This window comes from Prunus persica, chromosome G7, assembly GCF_000346465.2.
Source record: "Prunus persica cultivar Lovell chromosome G7, Prunus_persica_NCBIv2, whole genome shotgun sequence".
Taxonomy (NCBI): Eukaryota; Viridiplantae; Streptophyta; class Magnoliopsida; order Rosales; family Rosaceae; genus Prunus; species Prunus persica.
The window spans coordinates 3,126,882-3,146,408 of record NC_034015.1 but is presented as its reverse complement, the minus strand read 5'-3'; the positions used below and the strand labels follow the sequence as shown (position 1 = coordinate 3,146,408).

The 19,527-nt window shown below is 36.6% G+C and overlaps 1 protein-coding gene across 1 annotated transcript; it reads right to left on the bottom strand.

The window, feature by feature from the left end:
- LOC18770807 (histone-lysine N-methyltransferase, H3 lysine-9 specific SUVH1) lies at positions 3,849-8,789 on the bottom strand. Its single transcript, XM_020568395.1, has 3 exons — positions 8,573-8,789; positions 5,692-8,142; positions 3,849-4,227 (listed from the first exon to the last, which is right to left on the bottom strand). The coding sequence occupies exon 2, from the start codon at positions 7,951-7,953 to the stop codon at positions 5,746-5,748; it is 2,208 nt and encodes a 735-aa protein (XP_020423984.1). The 5' UTR covers positions 7,954-8,142; positions 8,573-8,789; the 3' UTR covers positions 3,849-4,227; positions 5,692-5,745.

Here is a 19,527-nt window from a genome sequence, read left to right as displayed (position 1 = left end):
TAGCATCCACTCACATGGTAGTTTGTTAAGCAAACTGACAAATATCTTGCGTATTACTAGACTAGTTCTATTAGAGCAACCCATTTGTCATGGCAAAAGGTACGGGAGATAAGGGTTGTTATTATTCATACAAATAGTGCCTGGTCAAGCAATTTTTTTGTTAGTTTTCCACCCATTACTATGGCAACCCAAGGGCAACTACTATGCACATGAGATATGAGGAAATGAATTTGTATAGAATTTTGGTGTGCGAAGTGAAAAATATAGCTAGGTATTTATTAAAACAAAATTTCTAAAATTTTTGGTTCTTTTTTCCTTTTTTTTTTCAATTTTTTTGTTATTTAAATTAGCTGATCAGTTTGCCTAGGCAAGTCTTGCGTTTGGGCTTGCCCAGGTTGGTGGAGCTCATCTCTTGCCCTGGCAAAAATAGGGAGCTGGAAACACAAATGGGGGCCTGGGTGCTCTTGTCCTGGCTGGGGCCTCCCGATGGAAGTGCTCTTAAAAGCACACAACATCCCTTTGTCTAGGGTAGTGTTAAGCATTCACGCGGACCATCTAATTCCTCACTACCCTTTGGCCCCATTTGGTTATTGAAAAAGGAGACTTGGGAATGGAAAATCAATTATTTTCCCATATTTGGTAAGTCTAGGCATGTGAAATTGCTTTGCACATGGGAAAGTAGTGGCGGAAGTGAAGCCTTCCTCCCCTTTTGAGTTTTGTTTTCCTCCACATGGGAAAGTTTGGGAAAATGAATCAAGATTAAATACATATTTTTCATGACCATATTGTCCCCATTACCAATTTAGAATTACAATATAGTATTAAATGCATTCTTTTTTCTTTTCTTTTTTTAATTTGATTTCATATGGGTATAATTGAAAAATTAAACAAACTTTGTTTTACATTCCTACACAAACCAAACATATGAAAGGAAATAAAGTGGTATTTCTTGGTTACTTTCTCAGGGTTACCAAATATGGGAAATGAATCTCCATTTATCATCTCTTGAAAAATACATGGGAAGTAATTGCTCATCAACTCTGTTCCATGAACCAAACAGGGTCATTTAGTCTGATTATATTTCTCTTTTGAATCTTTAAAAAGGTCTTAAGTTTTTGTTCTCCCTAAAAAGTGTTGTGTATTTTAGCACCGATAGTAGTTTTAGTCAATTAAGCCCAAAAAACATGAGCATTAATATGCTTTGTGGCATGTTCTTATAAGCTTGCCACTATTTACTTGAAAGCTTAAAAGAAAGAGTGTGAATCAGACCAAAAAATGGGCTTTAATATACTTGTAGTAGTTTTTAGTTAATTGGGGCCCAACACTGTGCTTTAATATGCTTTGTGGAATATTATTATAGGTGTGTCACTATTGGTACTTAAAAACCCAATAGTAAGAGTGTGAATCAGACGTGATGTTAATGTTGTTATCTTGTGCCTTAATAAATCTTAACTTCTTATCAAGTCATTCTGCTCCAAGTGGGGAACCGGCCGGAATTGGTTCTTTTATATGCTTGGTTTGATAAGGGCTTTATTCCACTTGTGCAATTTATAACTCAAACAAACAAGGTAGAGGCAAGAGATCATACTGAAAATAGTAACTTTGATCGCTTATAAAACTGTGTCTGAATGGATATTACAAACTAAAAGAAGCAAAATGATTCGATTGGACTGAAATACAACAAAAGGAAAGAAAATATAACTGAGGGAACTTCAGTCTAGATAGACTGATCAAGTTGAAATCTATTCCTTTCTTCAATCTTGATTTTCTGATAATATAGTGACAACAAGAGTATACCTTGGCTGTTTAACATCAACTATCATACTTAATTCAAAATAAAGTAGAAATTAAGATTATATATTCTATAATCTGTTAGCCAATTAGAAGAAACAATTAATATAAACAATGGTTTTCTTTGTAGTATGTGGGTGCTAGTTTTGGGCCATAAGAGCTCGATTACTTTTTCATTTTCCGCAGGAGTAATTGCAATCCTTTACTGTTTCTTTTTCTAATTTAACAATTGAAATGTAAGTCCCCATTTGCATATATGTTAATTTGTCTTGACATCAATGAAATAAGTTGGATAAGTGAACTTGTTTGACATGATATCAATGACAGAAAATTCGATTTAACTAAAAATGAAAGTTAAATGGGCTAGTGGTTTGGCTCAGTCTCGGACCGGATCCGAACACTGCATGAGCACGACCCGTCTTAATGTGGGTTTGAGTTTTGAACCAGATTGGGCTAAATATTTTTTTTTATAGGTGTACAAGCACGATCAAGTTCCAATTAATTAGATGGGTCAACACGACATGACCCAAATAACTTAGTGACACAATTTTAAATGGATCGAACTGGCACAACCCATTTGATACGTCTAGCTTTGTGGTAGGGGAGAGAGGAGGAAAGAATAGGGGAGGAGATGGGTGGGAAAGGAGTCCATTCTCTCTCCGCTCGCAAGGAACTTATAGCTCAAGTAGTTAAGAGTATTTACCTATACATCTTACGTCCTAGATTCGCTTACCCCTCCCGCAATATCATTTTGTATAAATTAAAAAATCTCTCTCCACTCCTTGCTCGCTTCCCTCCCTGATTCTCTCTAGTCTCTCTCAATTCTCGCTTCCCAAAAACTCTACTACTCAACACCGTAAATTGAATTTCCTAATTTTCATACAGGTTTCAATGTTGAAGCTTATCTCCTCTTCTTCATCATACCTTCGGGCTCAAGTCCACAATTTGAGCTCTAACTTGGGACTTCGGCTTGGCCCTCTGAGCTCTCCTTGTCATGACTCCGAGTTCTTGGCTTGCTACTAGGCAATTATGCGCAGCAACTCCTTATCATGACTCCAAGTTCTTGCTCGCTACTAGGCAATTATGCATAGCAACGGGTCTGATTAAATGGTAGAACTTGAGTCTTAAAGAAAGTGAGGCGGGCGATGTTGAGTTGAAGGAGAGGGAGGTGAAGGGGTTGGGGATAAAGAGAGATATAATGACAGAATAATGCAACTGACCAAGATGAGGTAAAATGCAGATAAATGCGTGGAGTATAAATGCAAAGATTCAAAATCTGAAGCAAACCAACCCGGGTCGATTACCAAGTTTTAGGCAAAAAGGCTCCGAAGAAATTGCCTTTGAAATTTCTTATTTCCAATCTGTTGAAGCAGTAGTATTTAGATTGTACAACTCAGCAGTTGATTATAAAGAGGCCAATAAATATGACAAATATGTGTAATTCTCGTGCTGTAAAACTCAACAATTTCTTAGGAAAGAGGCCTATGTCTTTGGAGCCTTTTTATATATTTACTTGCGCCTAAACCCTGAACCCTTGCATTGTAAAGAGCCCTATATCTTGCACAATTAAGCCAAACTCGATTATATAGTGTTTTCTAGCTGAGGAAAAAGAACCGACCAATAAAATTAGTTTTTTTTTTTTGTTTTTTGTTTTTGTTTTTGTTTTGTGTAGGATTGTCTCGTATAGGCTCCTTGTTTTATTTTTGCCTACGGCCCCAAAAACTCAAGGTCAGCCCTGGGTCCACAAAAGTGGGTACCCCTCAGCCCCAAGCGAAGGATAAAAACTTCTATATCACATATCACGGGTATACCACATGCCAAACAAGGCTAGATATACAGTTTAACAAATTTCTCTCTTTCCTGTGGCATTTTTCCTTGCAACTATACTTCCAATGCTCATCTGTGTTACTTGGGAATCGTATTCTCATTCAGTCATTCATATTTTTTGAGCAAGAGAATAGTCAATCTTGGTCTCCTCACGGAGGAGAATGTGGATCCACCGAAAAGGCTTGTTTAAACCTATTTGAATTTTGATTCAAAGTTGAGCAAAAGTCCCGTTAAAAACATATTATCTGACAGACCTAACATAGTTTGTACCAAAAATACCCACCCAGCAAAAGGCGTAGCAAATCTTCAAAGCTGAAGGGTGTATTTGCCAAAAATGGAAACCTAATTATACAAGGAAAGCACATAGAAGAAATTAAACTAAACCCACCGGAGATCTCCTAGTCAAATTCATATTACAACTTGATACAATAATTAGTACATTGACAGTGCTAAGAAAGGATCCTGCACACATGCCCATTAACTAAAGTCATATATGGGAAAATATGGTGTTCCTGAATACCTGTGAAACCAGATGCCTTCCAAGGTAATGAATACAACACAGGAACAGTCTGCATGAGCCCTTTCTTGCTGTGAAAAAAAGCATACCAACTGCACAAGGGCCGGGGCAATACGGAATGGGTAAGAGCATAATTTAAATAGAAAAATGCTTTTATTATAAATTTTTTAAGGAATGAAGTTGTTTATAAGTGATAATGTTACAGTAAACTATTTGGACATTGAAAAATAACAAGAAGGAAATAGAGCATATCAAATGCCCATTGCAAGATTTTGATGGAGTATGAAATTGAACTATTAGATTACAGGATTTAACAACAAAGACAAGAATTCCTGACCTGAAGGTGGCATGGATGTAAATCTACAACAGAGGTGGAGTTGGAATGTGGGATTTTAAAATGAGTGACACACTGGTGATTATAGTGTGGACCAGACAGGATGGTACTACGGTGATTTCCGCATATTACAGTAGATTTATAGAATCATAATTCATCTAATAACAATCAATAGAGATTCATGGAATGGTTATCGGTTTTAGTTTGCTTATAACGCATTTATAAGATCCGAATATATTTTCCAAATGGGTTATCAGTGTTCTGAGCTGACAATGACTAGTAAATATATTTTCCAAATGATATTTCCTCGTGCTAATCATATCTTGAATCTCAAAGAATAAACTGAGATGGAAAGAACGTCAGAAACTTCAAATTAGAGTTTTAAACAAATATCAAATATGCTGGATTAACATTGCCATAGTTGGAAACTGAAGGACCAGATAGAATCATTTCAATAGCTTGGGTATAAGTGTGGATAAACTTAACTCATATCATCAAAACATTAAAGGCACTTGATTTAAAAATCAATCGGACTCAAAAATATCTTTCAACTATACAATGTATATTTTATAATATATTATTGCTGCCCGCCTAAAAATACGGTCCTAGATACACCAATCTGTACACCAATAACAGATGCGGCATCGGCCTACATATTGCAGTTGAAAATATGCATCTTGGGACACTGTAGAAGCTCACATTCAGACATGCTCTAGGTAATGCTTCTGACATTAATTGGAGTTCTAGAACACTCAATTTTACTTGTTTATAAAATTACATGTTCATGATCATGACATAATCATGACCGAAGTAAACTGTCAACACCAAATACCATACTGGTGTTTGTGACAAACATTTACTTTGGAATCTAAAACAAACTGATTCAATTAAGAAAGCATTCTTTAGACACTTTCTGAATACAATTTTATGGACAGTTCCCCCTTTCTTCTACATATTTTGTCTTCAAAACAGGTGAAACATCCACACAAAATCAACAGACTTCATGATAATCCATAATGGAAACACATAAACCGAACAACCACTTTTAAGTACTGAACATAAACTATTTTCATGATCATACATGCTTTGTTCCAGAATTGATCATTATTTTAAAGTCCAAATAATTTCAGAAGCATTTATATGATGAAACAAGAAAACAAGATAAACAGAAAAAGTATCACAGTAAGAAACAAACTCAATCAGGGAATTGAAGGCCTCTAACCTTTTTCTAGATGCATAAGGTCCATCTTCATTTGATAAACCCAGTACCAACCTATTAATTAAAAGAGCCTCTGCACTTTACTGACCCACAAAGACACACTTTCTTCCTCTGGTATGCTTTCTCATGAGGGACCAATCCATAATCATATGTCAACTCTGTCATCGGAGGAATGTGTCCAACCGCATAAAACGCAATATGGAGGTCAGACTCATTTTTATTTTCACGTAAAACTGGCTGCCAAAATACATTCGGAGAGCAGCTGTGATTCATAAAACGAGCAACATTTCCAGCAGTATTTGCACTTATAATTAGAGGAAATGGGACCTTTGGAGTCTCAGTTGAATCACCAGGCAGAACTCCCAGTGGCTCACATGTACGAGTAGCATCAAAAATATAATCATCTTCATAATCACCCCCCAATTCTTCTACCCCAGATATATTAAGAACTTGTCCTGCATATTCACATAAGAAAGAACCAGCACGGATGGGATCCCAGGACCGCAAACCCCAGCCTTTATCCTTAGTTTTAAACACCTCCAAACGAATTTTCAGGCCACCTTGGGACACTCGATTCCGACAATTAGAAGGGCACTGACAGGAAAGACCACATTCATGTAATAGGGGTGTTTGGTTAACAAGAAGCCCATTTGCAGTATATGGGAGAAAACCTCCGTTTTTCTTAATGCAAGAGCAGTTGGAATTACCAGGGAGACATCCTCCAATACAAGTACATCCAGCAGAAGATTCTGTAAGATTCACCGGTTTTGAATACTGGAGACTAGAAATATATGTGAAGTGAGCAGGGCCTTTCTCACCATCAACATCATTTACCAGAGAAACCGGTAAATTTTCTGCTCCTGAAGTAAGATCGGGCAATATAAGTCCAACCCTTGTAGTAGTAGTTTCTACTTTCCATTGCTCAATTGATTTCCATATTGTAAACGCTTCAGGCTGGCCAGGTAACCTTACCAATTTATACTTAAATACACTGCAACCACTCTTCCCTTTGTCCACCCATGATTCATGGATTTTGTATAGACCATCATAGACATATACCTTCCCAGTTGGATTAGATACATCCTTTATACCTCGAATTACTCGTACATCATTAGACCGATGCAAACTTTTCTCCAAAGCGAGGTTACCCCTTTCAAGCTTCTGATCCTTCATTTCCCTGTTGTTCCGGTTATCATTGCTAGCATTACCACCTTGGCCACTGTATATCAACACATTTGCATCCTCCACAGAATCTTCATATCCTCCTGAAGAAACAATGCTCAAGGCCAAAGGCTCATCTTCTGCACTGTTCTTGACTCCCATGTAATCAATTCCACCCATCGTAGGAGCATGTAATCCAACCAAACACAACTCCATTCGAAAAAAGAAAATATCCCCAACTTCAACACCAGGCACTGCACCAATCCTCCTCTTGGTATTTGTCCTAATTCCCTTATTCATGAAGAGTGTTCCAGCCCTCAGATCGGGGCGTCCCGTTCTTGACGCTCCTGGTATTTTTTCCTTCATCTCTTCAAGTTGCGTAATCCTTCTTCTTAGCAAATCATAGAACACGAGTGCATATCCAACTGATTCCTTGTTGCCATCAGCATGCCGGAATGTATCGGTATATGATGTGAGAATATTATCAACTATTGCATCAACATCAACATCAGGCAACGCAACATTAATGTCCTGGCCACCCCTTGTCCTCTTCTGGGACTGGAACTTACTCTTTGACCTCCCCCCCTTCCTTGTATTTTCTCCATCAGTAACACTCGTATTGAAACCATCTTCCTCTGCGATCCCACTTTGGGATTGTGGCTGAGCACGACTTCTAGTAATCCTTCTTGATGGCGTAGTATCTCCATTAGAAGTCCCCGTATACTGGTTTGGGGTTACCCTAGCGGTTGAGGATGGAGGTGTCCTAAATGAATTTATTGGGACTGCATTTGATATTGGGTTGTTGAAGACAAAAGGTGTATTTTGGTTGCCTATACCACTTGGTGTTTGTTGATTTTGTTCAGGTGGTCTTTGAGACTCTGCCGAAATGTAGAATGGGAAAAATGGGGAAACCCCAGGTGGGAAAGGACCAGCGGGAGAAGCACAAACAAAAGGAGCAGCACCTTGGGGAGTTGAAAATGAAGAACTACTAGAAGCTGATGGGAAAACCGGAACAAGACGCCTCAAAGGCCTTACATCCAAAACCCTAGACTTATCAAATGATCCAAAACCAGGAACAGAGTCTTGACCTAAACTTTGTTCCATGAAATACTTCAGGCAACAGAAGCACAGTTTTCTACTATCCCAAATCTGATAAGAAAGACTGTCTCCGCTACAAAAGTAGCAGCAACACCATCTTGTCACAGAACGAAGTACATAACAAAGTACATACAAAATAAGTGCAAATCTTTGCAGAATGCTGGAAAGTACAAAGTTGTGGTACAGAATAATTTCCTGCAACATGCAAGTGGTAAATAGATTAGGCATACCATAAAAACTTCAAATCTGCCTTAAACTTATTAAACTTTCATAGGGGAAAAAAGGGCACAAGAAATAATTTTAACAAAAACGAAAAGAATAATTCACTTTAAGCTACATGCAATACAACATGCAACTAAACTTCTTTAATTTTCCAGTTTTCACAGCAACTGAGCAGAAAGGAAAAAGGGGTAGCCCATTATTTCAGCCAAGTTGAAGTGAGAAATTCAACCGGTATTCTTTTCTTTTTTTAATTTTCAACATTTTCTCAGCTACCAAACAGAATCTTCGATTGGAAAGTACTGGAAGGAAATCAGAGAAGGGAAAATCAAATGCAGAAGATGCTATCTTTCTAACAGATCTAAATCAACAAACTGCTTCAACGAAAATCCAAGCATCGGTATACCTGGTTTCTTCTTCTTTCTTCCGATATTTTCTTTTGCTGACAAAATTCACTGAACAGAACAACTCTTTTGGATTGAGCTGAACTTGGTTGAGTCAGTCAAGTAGTTACTGTTTTCCTTTTTCTCTCTCCCCTTTAAGTTTTAACGACAAAAGAGAAACTATTTCTGGATCGCCGTTGGACCGTCCGCTCGCTCACAGTTTCTACTTGGCTGGAGGAGAGAGAAATCAGCTGCTTTACACGTGGATTTCCACTTTTTCTCTTTTAAAAACTAGGATCAAATCAACCTTTTTTTTTTGGGGGGGACAAAGATCAAATCAAATTATTTGCTCGTGCTGTCTTTTTAGGTAAACTGTTGAATACCCTAGTTGTAGAGATACTTGTATGAAATTGGAATAGTATTATTTTGCTCTTTTGGCCATGGTATGTCACGCGTTATAATTTTTTTATATGGTAATCTATAACTGGTCAGAAATAATAAAATAATGTTATCCTGTTGTAAATAATAAGGTGGAGCCCACCACTTGTTGGAAGGAGCTTTACCTACAAAAGGGTTCACCCCTCCTTGTAATGTTCAGTTTTTAGCATACTAAGATCGAGAACAAAACTCTCAAAGAAACATCAGATTTCTATGCTTGATCTATCTCAATTCCCTCTCCAATTTCTCTTTAGTTTACAACACGTTATCAGCACGAATTCGCTTTCAAAAATACCAGCTGAATTCTCGGATGAATTCCATCTGCTTCAATACCTTTCTTTCTCAAATTTCCAGCAATAGAAAATGGAAAACTGTCAAGTTAGGGATGCAGAAGAAACCCGTTCATCAACTTCCTCTCCATCTCAATCTCAGACTCAGAGTATGAAAACAGAAAACCAACCAGCACCCCAAGACAAAGAAGAAGAAGAAGAAAAGGAAAGAAATAGCATCTCAGAAACACCACCCAGTACCAAGTTTTATTCACCTCCTCTGTTCCAGTCCCCATCTCCACCATCCGATTCTCCAACAACACACTCAACCCATCAAGCCTACCACACTCATGAGTTCAGAGTCACACCTTCAGACACCATGCCGGCATCGCCACCGGCCGTGCCGGCCCGGTCTTTCAAGGTCAAGCCCAAGGTCGTGGATCCCAAACCACAAGTTGGGTTTTCTGGGCTCGCAGAGGTTCAAGAAGAAAGTGGTGGTGCTACTGCTATTGGTACTAATCGTGGTGGTGTAAAGATGCGAACTTTGAGAGCCAACTTATTGATATTGAACAGGTCGAGGAGGGAGAACATGATGAGAGAAAGGCTGCTGAAGAAGACAACCACTTTGGCCTCCTCTGATACTGAAGATGATGATGATGATGATGATCGGTGTTCATCCCAAAACAACAACAATAATAGCATGGACTTGCAACTTGCAAGTGGGCCGTGAGTTTGCTTTCCAAAATGGCAAGTGCAAACAAAAATTGGCTGGCCTGTCTGTCGGACAAACAATAAAAAAAATAAAAGCCACCCACTTGGTCTCTTGGTTTTGGAATCTTAACGTGCACTTCGGTCGGGGTAAATATGACTTCTACTTTATAAAATGATTTAATATAATATCATATTATTTTATTGTGGTGTTGATAAGAACCCACAAATAATTGTCTTTACTTTTTCCACACATTTATTTTATTTACTGTATGGTGTAGGTTTATTACCCATACAACAGTATTTATTTAAAAGGGTGGTGCGAGTTTATCATCCACGCCTTTACTTTTATTTAAATGTATGGAGCAGAATTAGTGCCCATACAAGCACGTTTACTTCATCGCAAACTTACTTTTACTTAAAGTATGATGTGGAATTGACCCTCATACTTTACGAAATTTAATTTACCGCACATTTATTTTATTTACTGTATGGTGTAGGATTATTACCCATACGACAGTATTTATTTAAAAGGGTGGCGCGGGTTTATCGCCCATGCCTTTACTTTTATTTAAAAGTATGGAGCAGAATTAGTGCCCATACAAGCACATTTACTCTTACTTAAAAGTATGATGTGGAATTAACCCTCATACTTTATGAATTTACTTTACTGTACATTTACTTTTATTAAAAGGATGATGTGGAATTAACCCTCATACTTTATATTTCCTTTTATTTAAAGTATGGTGCGGGTTTATCGTCCATACCAGTAATTTATTTACCAGCAATTTATTTTATGGATTAATTGTGCTGTATGATGAGTTTTTACAGTATGCAGATCAGGACCAGAAGTTCCTTGATCCTCATCATACAATTACATCAGGACTTGAAGATCCTTGATGATGATATGAGAGCTGGCAGTCTCTCCGGTACTATATTTGTAAACATGTGATTGGACTTTAGGGTCCTTGATCCTTGACATGTAAATAAGGACCTAGGGTTCCTTAATGATGTAACAGTACCGTATTGGTTCATAATGCCGTACATATGGATGATAACTGTACTGGCAAATGTACTGTACACATGAATAGATACGTATTCATGACTTGATGAATAGTACCGGATATATGAATAGTGACGTATACATAAATATTAACCATTTTTGGGTAAACCATCACTATTCAAAAAGGGAACCTACAGTTCCTTAAACTCATGGATGAGCAATTAAATGAGATGTCAGAAGTTCCTCAAGATATGGACAATTATGTAAGGGCTTGAAGTCCAGAAATATGTACAGAAAATTATAAAAATGTCCATACCACGAGAATATGTGATTTTGACTTGAGGTTCAAAATCTAACAGTGTTGAGAACCTGAAGTTCCAACAATTAAATGGACAACCCTTGAGGTATTATTACAAATTGTGGTACGCCACATATTTCTTTGGCATAAGAGAATGATGAATTGAGGCTCCCCACATATTTTGTTATATCTGGGCCGGAAGCTCATGAACTCAAATATATGAGATATTAGCGTGGCTTTTACTCAATTCATATTTCATGTCCATTTGAAAAGGGCGAATAAATTATGAGTTTTGTGTTTAGCCCAGGCCAAAAGTTCCATACGTTGAAATATGAAATTTGGGAGAGTCGATGTGGTTATTTGAACCTATAAGGAACAAGGTTCCAAACCGTCATTTTGAAAAGACATAAAAACCACAGGTGCAAGTTTAGGAATGTGCGCAACTATTATTACAGGAACATACAACAGATAGATTTTTTCCACCTGCAATGAAGGTGCAGGCCCTGTAAAATCTATAAAATTACATTATGTTCTGGAAGCCTCTGAAGGAAGAGGACGGCGCCTCTTAAACTTAGCCATGAGCCTCTCGTGGTCTCCCAAAATTCTTTCATTGGAGACCTGCAGCATGTCTAGCCTCCTCAGTGTATCAACAGAGTACGAACTCACTAGTTTCAACAAGGCATTATTCTCTCCTTTAAGTTTCTCAACCTCCTGTTGAGACTCATGAAGCATTCTTTGGAGAGACGAATTTTCAGTTGTTAACCTCTCAACCTCGTTTGCTCTGGCACGCAAACGATCAGCCATGTTAGAAACAGAAGCAGCACTCTGAATGCTAAAAGCCATTGAGTCATCAATAGCCTCTTCCTCAGATCTCCCTGTCAACAACATTTCATCCATTGGAGTAATGAAATTCCTAGCTACTATGACAGCAGTAGCATCATTCATCATCACAGAATCATTAACTGTGAGATGACGATTTTGGGATACAAAGGATGGACGCCAAACTTTGGCGTCACTGTTTGTTGTGGGAGTATCATTTAAATTGAAATAATTTGGGCAGGAAGAAGAGGAAGCCATTTTAAGAAGGTTTAGAAGAAAGTCTTAGAAAAACTAAAGTTTCAAAAAATGAAGGAAGTTAAGTTGAAACGCAGTTGCTCCAATCAAGTTTTGCAAAGGCAATATCTATAGGAGGAAATATGGCTACAGTTTTTCAGGATCCCAATATCTTTTCGGATCCCCATATTCTCTTTTTCTTTCCCAGATTCCAAAACTTCATGTGGCCTCCATTAATGTTTGTCGGCACTTTCGGCGTTTTTAAGTATTATTTTCGTCAAAGCCGATCTTGCTTTACGGATTTTACGGAGCTACTTTTTCAAAAGTATCCCAAGAATCTCGCAATTTTCCTATGGTTAATTTGAAATTCACCGGTTCTACCTATTCATTGTACTTGTGTATAAATGTGTTACTAACGAAATTTTCTTTGCAGAAGACATCCAGTTTACTCCATACCTAGTGATGCGATATCTACTTATTTTTCTTATCAGTGAGCACTCAATATGCCCGAGAAGCAAGACTATCTCTGATCATCCATTCAGGAAGCAAGAGTATCCCTGATCACGTTTCCGCTACATCAGGAAACTGTGAAGGCGATCTTATACTCTAATCTCCGGAAGTCCTTCTAGACTAGGAGATATGAGAGCTTATTGTCTGCTCCCACCAGCTTCCTTCCTTGATTGCTTACCTTCTCTTGCAATCAATATCACATTATTTTTGTATTTTTTCTCTTTTTATAACTCTCTGTTCATAAGAGATTTTATTTCTTTAGAATGAACATCTGAAGAAAGAATCCATGAAGTGATCCTAACTCTGAGGGTTATTTGTTTTTGACAGAGAAAAGAGTTGTGATTTTGCTCTTGCAGGATATAACTAGATCATCAAGCGCTACATTATATTTACTGGGCCGATACGAGCTTGAATGATACTTGAGAAAAGTTTCTCCCACCTAAGGATGTAAGCAATACTTGTGTTATTTTATGCTTATATACTTATTTGATATTTTATCTTGAAAGGTAACCAAATGGGGAGATAAGTCTGTTCCAAAAGAATGGCTTGTATGTATCCATGAATTATTAATGCAAATTTTACAGATTGCAAGTTGGATACATTGATAATACACTGCACAGATTAAAGTCCCATAAGAACAGAATATGGGTATAGCAGTGATCAATATGATGCACGCCTGTTGCGTAGCAAATGATGTGGATTGAAGTCCCGAAAGGACAATCCTTTGACATGTCAATATTGATATTGTGCACACCTAATGCATAGCAAATTGTATGGGTTAAAGTCCCAGAAATTAATTGACATGTATGTATTAATCTGTGGCATGCCTGCAGCATGACAGATATATGGGTTCTAAATGTTCCAACTCCCTAAATAGAGACTATCCACGCCCTACTGTAAAATAACGCTCCATTGGAGGTTATAATCCACATTCTCACATAATAAAAGCCCCATGAAGTGGCTTGGGTACCCAAAAGCAAAGAAATGCTTATAATTGATGCATGCACGTGCAAATGAGAATGATGGGATCATGAATTGATGAATGACAATTTTTAGTTTCGGAGTAGCTACTCAAATCATCAATGGGCTGTGTTGATTGGAACCACGTTCAGTTATTAAATGTCGACAATATCATTGGCCAAAATGGAATGAGGTAATTCCATTATAGATGAGAATGAACGTGAAAGAACAAACCCACAGTACGAACCCCAAAAGATGTTAATACTGAAATTTATACTTGGGTGTTCAGAATAAAAGGGAATATATCTACTTTGTATGACACAATGTTTCTGGCAGAAACAAGGAATGTTGGGTTTTCTCCATATTTACAGATTCAATTGTGCCCCCTTATTGCACATTTACAGAGACTAACATGTTATCTTTAAGGGTTATTGAATGCACGGAGCATATCGCCAGAAGCGATTCCCTAAAGATGTATAAATAGCTGGGTAAAAGCTATATAATGTGTCATAAAATTTAATCCCTTTTAAACAAAATCCTTGAAAGGATTGAAATTGCATGAAGCAAGTCCCTGAAGGACATGTGCCTGAAGCACAAAATCTGTACTCAATACTAATGTGCATAAATTACCTCAGTGAGTACATTGATTATAATGTGATTGCAACACATTAAAGCTTCTGAAGAGTTCAAGAAATATTTGTCTCGACTTAAAGATTGAGCATTGTGCCAACAAGATTCTCGCTTATACTAAGAAAGTATTGAAGCATTTTTATGAGGATTATCCGTTGGACACTTTAAGGATTTTCCGGAACTATATTGGACCGTACATCGTATTTTCCAGATAGAGCTCAACTCCATCACCATCATTTTGGGATGATGTGAGGCATATTTGATGCAATCTCAGCATAACACCATATACTGGCATATTTTTGAGTGAACTTACAAATAGCCCAAGTGTTATTAGATATGCGGACTCTGGAAATCTCTATGGTCGCTTACTGGAAAAAGCTAGTCATGAAGTTTTCAGGGGGAGATATTCATCAAGGGGAGCGTGGTTTTAATAAAGACCTTCATACACTGTACTCTTTTTCCTTCATCCAGGTTTTTATCCCACTGGATTTTTCCTGGTAAGGTTTTAATGAGGCAGTGTCGCTCAAGATTGACTCACAGAAGCAGTGTCAACTACGATATTCAGAAAGGTGATCAACAGTATGACTTAAAGATATTTTGCCAAGCATCAGGGGGAGCGTGCTATCAATAAAGATCTTCAAACACTATACTCTTTTTCCTTCGTCCAGGATTTTATCCCACTGGGTTTTTCCTGGCAAGGTTTTAACGAGGCAGTGTCGCACGCGCGTCAATATACACAGAATTTTATGTTACACATGGTTATGTACTCTTTTTCCCTTTGACCAGTTTTTTGTCCCACTGGGTTTTTACTGGCAAGGTTTTTAACGAGACATATTCCGTATCATTTGTGGTCTCCAAGGGGGAGTGTTGTAAATAATAAGGTGGAGCCCACCACTTGTTGGAAGGAGCTTTACCTACAAAAGGGTTCACCCCTCCTTGTAATGTTCAGTTTTTAGCATACTAAGATAGAGAACAAAACTCTCAAAGAAACATCAGATTTCTATGCTTGATCTATCTCAATTCCCTCTCCAATTTCTCTTTAGTTTACAACATATCCCCATTTCATACAAGTTTTTTGCTAACTATAACATACTTTTAATTTGCTCTCTATTCTTTGTTTTTTAGAAATTAAGGAATTAAACTACTTTTTTTAGTCAATTCTCACATTCCATCTAATTTATTGTTTAAACAATAATTTACTTTAAATTAATCTAAACTGTGATTGTACAAGATCCAAATTAATCCACCAAAATTGACTAATCCAATCCAATCCAATCCAATTTTATTGGTTCGATAATATTGGTGGATTGGATTGGATCTAAAAAATTAAAAACCGATTGAATCGGTTTGGTTAGTAAATCCAGAGTTTGAAATTCAATTCAAACTGAACCGATCCAACCTTTTAAAAAAAATATGCAAATATTTTCTTTTTCTAATGTTCAAACCTAAACTACCTTTCACATTCTACTTACACCAAAGCACCAACACAACTTTATTGATATTCTTTCGAAAAAAAATTATATATTAATATAGCATAAAAATTATAGATTTCTAACTTTTTGTGTTGACTTTAGCCTTTTTTTTTTCTTTTTCTTTTTAATTTTAATTTTAAGAAATGGATGTAACTTGAACTATAAAATTTATTTATGTTTATATTTTCTAAACTTTATTTATGTATATTTATGTCTAGATTTCTAACTTTTTGTGTTGAACTTCGTGTTGTAGTGTTGTTTTCTAAAATTTATTTATGTCTATTTAGTACACACTTAATGATATTTTCTATTGGATTGAATTCTATATTATCTTTGCTATTATCATATTTTCATACAAACCAATCATCCAATTCAATCCAATCCAATGTTGGATCCTAACATTTGAACACATTGGATCGGATTTTAAAATCTCAAATCCAATAAAATATTGGATTAGATTGATAAAAAATCATTGGTTTCAAACCGATGTACACCTCTATAAACTTCGAGGGAGGGGGATTTGAACTTGAGTGCAGAGTGGGAAGCACATCCGCTCTAATAAACTTGGATAAGCTCATGTCTAACCATCTAATTCATTGTTAAAAATGGAATGTAACACTTCAATTATTAAAAATAATAATAAAAGAATGAAAGGATAAAATGGCCCATTCCAGTCCAGCCATCTCCTTTCTCTTCTCTCTTTCTTGGAACTTCGTCGAAAGAAAATTTCCAATATGATGCAGTCATGGTTTTCTTTTTGGGTCAAAAGAAGCTCTTTCATTATAGCCCAAAAAAGGGAGCAAATGCAAATACACCAACTCTTCGTTTGGATGAAGGAATTGAAATTACATAAAATTCAAAAATGACAGAATTTTAGATTTCCATAATTTCAATTTCTGGCAATTAAAGATTTCAGTGTTTAGATTCATGTATGTTGAATTTCATAAATGGCACTATGAAAATTGTTAAATGACACATATTTTGGTGAAAATTAAACTCGGAAATTTGATGCCTTAATTACCAAGGATTTTTCCGCACGTCAATTAATAAATTTCACACTTAAGTTGCCAAATAAGGGCATTGTCAATTTCTCCTCTTAAATTCCTGACTTTTAGCTAAATTTTGAGTTATTTTCCCTTATCCAAATCAAGAGATTATTGACAGCTAATTCTTTTTGGCCAAATGCAAATAGATATGAGCTCAAACTTTCCTCGTGTTTCTTTTTAACTTTTGTTTCCTTTAAAAAAAAGTTTTTATTTTAATACATATTTTATTGCATACAGGGTAACAATGGGTGATATTTTGGCGCATGAGATGATGCATGCATGGTTACATCTTCAAAGTTCAAAATCAAGATTATGCTCCACTTAATTTGAAAATAATTAAGTTTTTCTTCAGTTGTTTTTCCCTGTAATGAAACATATGTACATTACTACTAAAAAAAAAATTAATGGACAGAGGTAATGGTGTCTACATGTTTGGGCCTAAATTTTGCGAGCCCAGCCTATTTATGCAACCCACAAACATGAGCGCAGCTTGGGCTTGATGTTTAAAAGAAACTGAAGAGCAGCCCAAAATAGAGAAAGCTCAGACTAATTTCTCAAAATTTTGCGAACCCAACCCAGAATTTTTCAAACCCATGATAATGAACGGTCTTGAGCTTTGAAGAAAAGGAAAGCAGCCTAACCAACACTAGAGGCCCGTGTCTTTTGCAAAAGTGGCAGAGGTTTAAAAACACAAAAAATAATAAGTAAATAAATCAATAAAATTGTCAATTAAATGGTAATTCATCACAAGCAGGTCGAAAACCTCTAAGAAATTGGATTAAGCTCAACTTTTGAAGAATTCTCACCACTTGATCTCAAAAGCAAGTCAGTAGATCTTTTCTTACTAAAAAATAGTTTTCTTAGAAGAGCCCCACGTGACTACTTGACTTTGAAAAGTAAAAAATTTCATCTATCACAGAGGAGTTGATAGAGAGCTAATGAAGGCAGATATAAAAGGAATACTTCTCCAAAATTTCTGCAGCCAAAAAGATCAAAATCCCTTTTTATATACAAAGAAATTCTGTACTAAAACAGGTGACCTTTCCAAGAGATAAGCAGACTACGTTCTCAAGAGATAAGTAGGAAGCAAGGGGGTTGTTCAAACAGAAAAAGCAAACCGACCATCATGGCAGATTGTGTATTCCCTTCTTTAGAAGGAACAAATAGAGAGCAAAAGGAGTTGATTTTCTTTTTGGAAAAAGCAAGGAAAAAGATCACCATAGGAACTAACTGTTGCTGGTTTTTCTCTGTCAGAATAGATAGCATCCCCTTTTGTGACATTTTAAAAGAAAAGATCTTTTGAACAGATCTGCCGCCCATTATTAAAGATTAAAAACCCCACTCCAGCATTTCCTATAAATATGAGAGGAGGTGAACAGATCAAAAGACAGCCAAAAATCAATCAAAATAAAAACTCTTGAAGTCACAATTGACAAACTCAAAATGATCACTTGATCTCAAAAGCCTTCAAACATAGAAGCAACCAAAGCGCATTGAGCCACAAGAAACAAGTAAGCTATAATTCAAAATCTCTGATTTCAGTTCAATTCAGAGAAACAGTTCTATAAAGCGAGGTTCCTCTCGTTACAAATTTAGTTCAGGATAAGCCAAGTCAGGCAGAGCCCGAGTTTTTACAAATATGAAAACCTCAACAAACTTATGGAGAGCCTTGATCAAGCAGAACAGGTACTATAGTGCAATTCCAGCTTAGTAATCATCAAATTCAGCCACTTCTGCCCCTTTCAGACTGAAGAGGCTCCAATTCTGGCCGTTCAAAAAGCCTTCCAAGGCTTCAAATATCTTAAAGCTCTGCCAAACTGGAATGTTGGTATCAATTTACAGCTGAAACTTGACAATTGAAGGTGTTGATGGTCCAATCTAGCACATATATACCCAATCCAGTCCGGATCAAAAGCAGCTATCCAGGAAGAAATTGAAGTCCAACGTTTTTTTTTATCTTTTTTAGAGTTGGTCTTTCTCTTTTTGATCTTTGTAAAAGGGAGTTCTGCCTAAAACAGTTCATTTTCTTATCATTTATTATGGCCAAAACTATCAGTTTTTGTACTGTGAAAAATTGTGAAAATCCTCACCAGTCTAATGCAGAAAAAGAACTTACTTAGGAGATATTCCCTACCCAAATTCACAATCGTTTGTTCAAAATCAGTAACTTGGGGCGCAAGTTATCTGTTTTCAAAGTCTACTAGGGTTTTTTATTGCTAGCAGTGGCATACTCGTACACAAAAAGAGAGTTGGCTTGTTGACCAGTCAATGATTTTCGAGTCAATAGGGAACTTCATCCTACCTTCACAAGATTAAAATCAAAACGGGTGAACACGAAAAATATATTATTTTTATTTGCACTTTTTGTGTCCACTACATTAATGGAAAGCCCTTTAGTATATTAGGAACCAAAAATGTCGATGCAAACCCTTTTTGTGAACAAAAAAATATCCTTGTCCAATGAATTTTTGTTTTTGTTTTTTTGTTTTTATTGTTGTGGTAATGGTAATTGTAAATTGTAATAGGTTGTACAAATTTGGATAAAACGGTTTGTGAAGGTATTTGTGAAGCAATCGGACACCAGTGGTTAG